Source organism: Zalophus californianus, chromosome 1, assembly GCF_009762305.2.
Source record: "Zalophus californianus isolate mZalCal1 chromosome 1, mZalCal1.pri.v2, whole genome shotgun sequence".
NCBI lineage: Eukaryota > Metazoa > Chordata > Mammalia > Carnivora > Otariidae > Zalophus > Zalophus californianus.
Genome location: NC_045595.1, coordinates 8,515,804 through 8,521,517, shown reverse-complemented (window position 1 = coordinate 8,521,517; position 5,714 = coordinate 8,515,804). Strand labels below are relative to the sequence as shown.

The window sequence follows — 5,714 nt, the reverse complement described above, 5'->3', positions numbered from 1 at the left end:
ATCCAGAAAAATCTCTTTTTTTAGAATATACCTAAGAAGTACAAGTGTAGGTGTGAAAAGAACATTTATTGCAGGGACCTTTTAAGAACATTTTTACCCTGTAGATCCATCAACAGGGAACAGGTGAGACAGACACAGATGAAGGCAGAGCATGCAGCATTTTGTGTCAATGACATAGCAACCCTGTGGTGCTGTGGTTAAGAGTAGGGGCAAGGGGGGTCCTGGATCCATATTCCATGGGTTTGGGGCATGCCCTGGTGCTTTCTGGCTGTGTGACCTTGGATAGGTATCTTAACCTCTCTGCGATTCAGTTTCCTCCTCTGGAAAATGGGCCTATTGATAGTGCCCGCTTCCTAGGTTTATTTTCTAATTTTTTATTTTGAGATAATTTTAGACTTACAGAAAAGTTGCAAAAATAGCACAGAGAATTCCCATATACCCTTCACCTTGCTGCCCCCACTGTTAACATCTTACATAACCATAGTACATTTATTAAAACTAAGAACTTAACCTTGGTACAATACTATTAATAAACTACAGACTTGATTTGGATTTCTCCAGGTTTTCTACTGGTCCTTTCTCTGTTCCAGGACCCAATCCAAGATCTCTCATCGCATTAGGTTGTCATGTCTCCTTAGACTCCTCCAGTCAGTGACAGAGCCTCAGTCGTTCATGACCCGACACTCTTGAAGGGAGCCGGCCAATAACTGTGTAGACTATCTCTCAGTTTGGTTTATGTTGATTAGATTGAGGTTTTCACATTACTGGGAAGGATACCAGAGAGGTGATGTTCTCTTCTCATACCAGGGGCTTATGATGTCACGGTGACTCACTGCTGGTGATTTTAACCTCCGTCCCCTGGTTAAGGAGCTGTCTGCCAGGATCCAACCCTGTGAAGCTGCTATTTTTCCTAGGGTTGTTTTGAGGACTCTGCGTTAAAGGGTCTACATCGGGGCTCCACACACACTGTGGTGCTCTGTGTTAATAAATACAAAAAAGAAACATGTAAACGCCTCTGTTTGAATCCGTTACTTCTGTAAGGCTAAATAAGAAAATGAGAGCCGTAACTGCCTCAACAGGAGAAGGGATACACTGGGGGCTCGCCAGGTCCGCGACACCACCATCACCCACGCGTGCCCTCACCCACGACCCAGCCGAGCAGAGCGGAAGTGCGCCTGCGCAGAGCTGGGCCCTGGAGCCAAGGGCAGAAGCTCTCCCAGCAGCTGCCCACGTGGCTGTCAACGTGCTGGAGTGGGGCGCACCAGCCCCCCTGGACCGGCAGCTGATTGGCTGGAGCTGCTTTCAAGCCTGGCCAATCACAGGAATCTTGATGAGGCGGAAGTGCGGCGGCTGCGCAGTCTTTGAGGCATCCTACCCGTCGCTGAGTAGCCTCTTGTGCCCCCGGGCAGCGCCCTGCGTCGCGGAGGCCAAGGGACTGCAGATATGGCTTTTCGGAGGTGGATAACTGTCCTCGCCTGGAGCCTCTGTTACTGCCAGGCCTCTGTTTTATGTGTTAATCCGCTTGGGTTAATAGCCTTCAACTGGAGCTCCCCGCTCCCCCGCCCCCCAGCCCAGGAGGCCTGAACTCCAGTCTGACTTCATCTCTTATCACTTGTTTGTTTTTTTTTTAAGTAGACTTTTTTTTTTAATGCCATCTCATTGTTCCCATTTGTGCTTTTTTTTTTTTTAAGATTTTATTTATTTATTTGACAGAGACAGAGATAGCAGGAACACAAGCAGCGGGAGAGGGAGAAGGAGAAGCAGGCTTCCCGCCGAGCAAGGAGCCTGATGTGGGACTGGATCCCAGGACCCTGGGATCATGACCTGAGCCGAAGGCAGACGCTTAAGGCCTGAGCCACCCAGGCGCCCTAAAGTACACTTTTAAAAAATTGTGGTAAAATGTACATAACATAAAATGTACCACTTTAAGTGTCCAGTTCTGTGTTACTAAGTATGTTCACATTGTTGCGCAACCATCACCACCATCCATCACCACCATCTATCACCAGAACTTTTTTCAATCTTCTAAAACTGAAACTGGGGGCGCCTGGGTGGCTCAGTCGTTAAGTGTCTGCCTTCCGCTCGGGTCATGATCCCAAGGTCCTGGGCTCAAGCCCCACATCGGGCTCTCGGCTCAGCGGGAAGCCTGCTTCTCCCTCTCCCACTCCCCCTGCTTGTGTTCCTTCTCTTGCTGTGTCTCTCTCCGTCAAATAAATAAAATCTTAAAAAAAATAAAATAAAACTGAAACTGTTGCCATTAAATGCTAACTCCTCATGCTCTCCTCCCTCCAGCTTCTAGCAACCACCGTTCTACTTTCTATCATTTGCCTTTTTTAGGGACCTCATATGAATGGACTAATACAGTATTTGTCCTTTTGTGGCTTGTTTATTTCATTTAGCACCATGTCCCCAAGGTTCATCCGTGTTGTATCATGTGTCAGAATTTCCTTAATTTTTAAGGCTGAATAATATTCCATTGTATGTGTATGCCACGTTTTGTTTATCCATTCATCCATCCATGGACACTTGAGTTGCCTTTGCTATTGTGAATCATACTGCCATGAATATGGGTGTATAACTATCTGTTCGAGTCCCTGCTTTCAGTTCTTTTGGGTATATACCCAGAAATGGAATTGCTGAATCATATGGTAGTTCTATTTTTAATTTTTTGAGGAACTCCACCATACTTTTTTCCTTAGTAGCTGAACCAGTTTTAGTCCCACCAGCCAGTGTACAAGTGTTCCACTTTCTTCAAATCCTCAGTGACACTTGTTTAGACTTTTAAAATATATTATACATACAGAAAGGTGTGTAAATTATACCTCAATGAATTAGTTATATTTTAAAACTTTTTTTATTTTTTTAAAAGATTTTATTTATGTATTTGACAGAGAGAGACACAGCGAGAGAGGGAACACAAGCAGGGGGAGTGGGAGAGGGAGAAGCAGCCTTCCCGCAGAGCAGGGAGACTGATGCAGGGCTCGATCCCAGGACCCTGGGATCATGACTTGAGCTGAAGGCAGCTGCTTAACAACTGAGCCACCGGTGACCCCATATTTTAAAACTTTTAAATTCAGCTATTACCTAAAGTAAAATGTACAATCTTAATGGAGAGCTTGATGAATGTTTACATACATATACACCCATGTAATCATCACATAGCTCTAGCCATTAAATATTTCTTTTTAAAAATTTCTTTATTAATGTCAACATTTTGTTAATCACATGTAGCATTTTACATTTTTACTTCATGAAAATATGTGCTTCCTTGGAAAATTCTAAGTACTTGGAGAACTTAAGTTTCTCTCTTTTTTTAAGATTTTATTTATTTATTTAGAAAGAGAGATCGCGGGAGTGCATGACAGTGGGGCAGAGGGAGAAAGAGAGAGAGAATCTCAAGCGGACTCTGCACTGAGCACAGAGCCCAATGCAGGGCTCAATCCCATGACCCTGAGATCATGACCTGAGCCAAAACCAAGAGTCAGATGCTCAACCAACTGAGCCACCCAGACCCCCAGTTGGAGAACTTAAGTTTCTTTACCTGTTCTCAAATTAATTTTACATTTCCTTCTGGATCCAGCACACAACATGATTTTTTTTTAAGATTTTATTTATTTATTTGACAGTGAGAGAGAGAGAGAGCACAAGCAGGCAGAGGGAGAGGGAGAAACAGGCTTCCTGCTGAGCAAGGAGCCCAACATGGGGCTCGATCCCAGGACCCTGGGACCACGACCCGAGCCAAAGGCAGCCGTTAACCGACTGAACCACTCAGGTGCCCTGAATTTGTTTTTTTTTTTTTTTTTTTTTTTTTTATTTGAAACTTTAAGGTCAGTTTATTAAGTTCAATGATGAGAGCTATCAGAAGAATATTCTCCTGGAAATTATTTTTTCTTAGAAAAAAAGAAAGAAAAATCCACACACCAGCACAGCCACAGATGCTGTGGCAGTCGCCCCTCTGTGCAGACGGGGAAGGCCCATTAGTCGGTCAGATCACTGTCCGGGTCAGCAGGGTTACAGTCAGGGCCGTCCTCATCGTCGTCTAGCTCCACGTCATCCATTTCCTGGAACAGAGATTCATCTACCTCCACACTGTTTCCAGCATCTTCCAAAAACTGGATATCAGATGTGTCAAGATTATGATCTGTTTCAAAGAGCTGTTTCCCACTTAATTTATTTTTTCCTGCTTGTTCTTCTTCTTTCATTCGTTTCTTTTTAATTTCCAAGAGTTCTGCATCAAACTTGGCCTTCCAACTTAAGAAATTCTCGATTGTAACAGGAGTGCCATGAAATAATTGCTTTTCAGCTTCCTCTGCCTCTTTTTCTTTTTGTTTCTTTTCTTCTTCTCTTCTAGTTTTTATTTGATCTACTATTTCATTTAGTTTTTCTTGCACAGCTGTCACTAAAGTAAAGATCATCACCATACCAAGGTTTTCTTCTGCCTGTAATGCTAATAGTTTTAAAATGTCTGAGACATCATTATCTTCTAGATTTTCCTGGGAGAATATTTCATAAAGAGGAGCTTCATCTGGGTATTTTTCACTGTATGTAAACTTGAGGGTAGTCTGGACAGTTTCATCATTTTCTCCAGCCTCAGATGTCACAGTAATGGTGAAACTGGGTGGATTTTCTGATAATACTGTGAAGGAGTCGGGGTAAATGGACTCCAGAGCCTCCAGCTCGTTGCGCTGCTCCTCGCCGTAATCTGTCATCGTGGCCCTCGCTGCTGCCCATGGACCGTCCAGCCACCCAGGCTGCGCGCTGCAGCTGGGACCTCGGCCGCGCCGGGAGAGCGGGCAGCCCCTGAATTTGTTTTTTAAAATGTATTAATATTTGTTGAATTAATAAATGTATTTTGATGCTTTGTTTGAAATGGCAGATTGACAGAAGGCATAAATCTGAATACTTAAATTATACACAGGACACAGAGATTCCGGCTCTACACACAAGCAAGAAGGGATTAAAATATTTTTTAATTACAAAAGGTAAATGTTCCGGAGCACCTGACTGGCTCAGCTGTTAAGCATCTGCCTTCAGCTCAGATCATGATCCCAGGATCCTGGGCTCCAGCCCTCATAGTGCTCTCTGCTCAGCAGGAAGCCTGCTTCTCCCTCTCACACTTCCCCTGCTTGTGTTCCCTCTCTTGCTGTCTCTCTCTCGGTCAAATAAATAAACAAAATATTTTAAAAAAACAAACAAAAGGTAAATGTTCCAAGTTCAAATAGGTTAACATTAACAAGATAATACATTTGATCTTACCTAAAAGGCCAAGATGCCATTAATGTTAACAAGATGATAGACACAATTATATCCTAAGCAGTTTTGAGGTTGCACTTAAATTTTTTTCAAGATGCAAGTAGTCGTAAAATGTTTCTATAGAACAAGGGTCTTTTGTCTGTCTCCCCGAAGGACTTGTCTGTGCTCACTCTTCCTCCTCCATGCTTAGAACAGTATCTGTTACAAAGGCAGCGGTCAATAAATTCCCGTTGAGTGAATCTGAGTCCTCTCATGGTGGGGTGGGAAGAAGCCACAGGTTCCTACACACAGCTCCCCACACCCTTTGGCCAAGGGTCCAAGTCTGCAGCAGGATTGAAGAAGCTCTTCTAGATCTTTTCAATAACTTCCCACTCTCTGCTCGGGGTCATGAGATTTCCCTTGCCTCAGGCCTTGGACAGTGTGAAGTGGTACATCCACAGCATGCCGAGGATGTCCAGGGC

The 5,714-nt window shown here is 43.9% G+C and overlaps 1 protein-coding gene across 1 annotated transcript; it reads right to left on the bottom strand.

The window, feature by feature from the left end:
• Positions 1–3,796: 3,796 nt before the first annotated feature.
• On the bottom strand, positions 3,797–4,792 carry LOC118357278 (RWD domain-containing protein 1). The gene has a single exon (XM_035728979.1). The coding sequence runs from the start codon at positions 4,707–4,709 to the stop codon at positions 3,978–3,980; it is 732 nt and encodes a 243-aa protein (XP_035584872.1). The 5' UTR covers positions 4,710–4,792; the 3' UTR covers positions 3,797–3,977.
• Between the last annotated feature and the right edge of the window lie 922 nt (positions 4,793–5,714).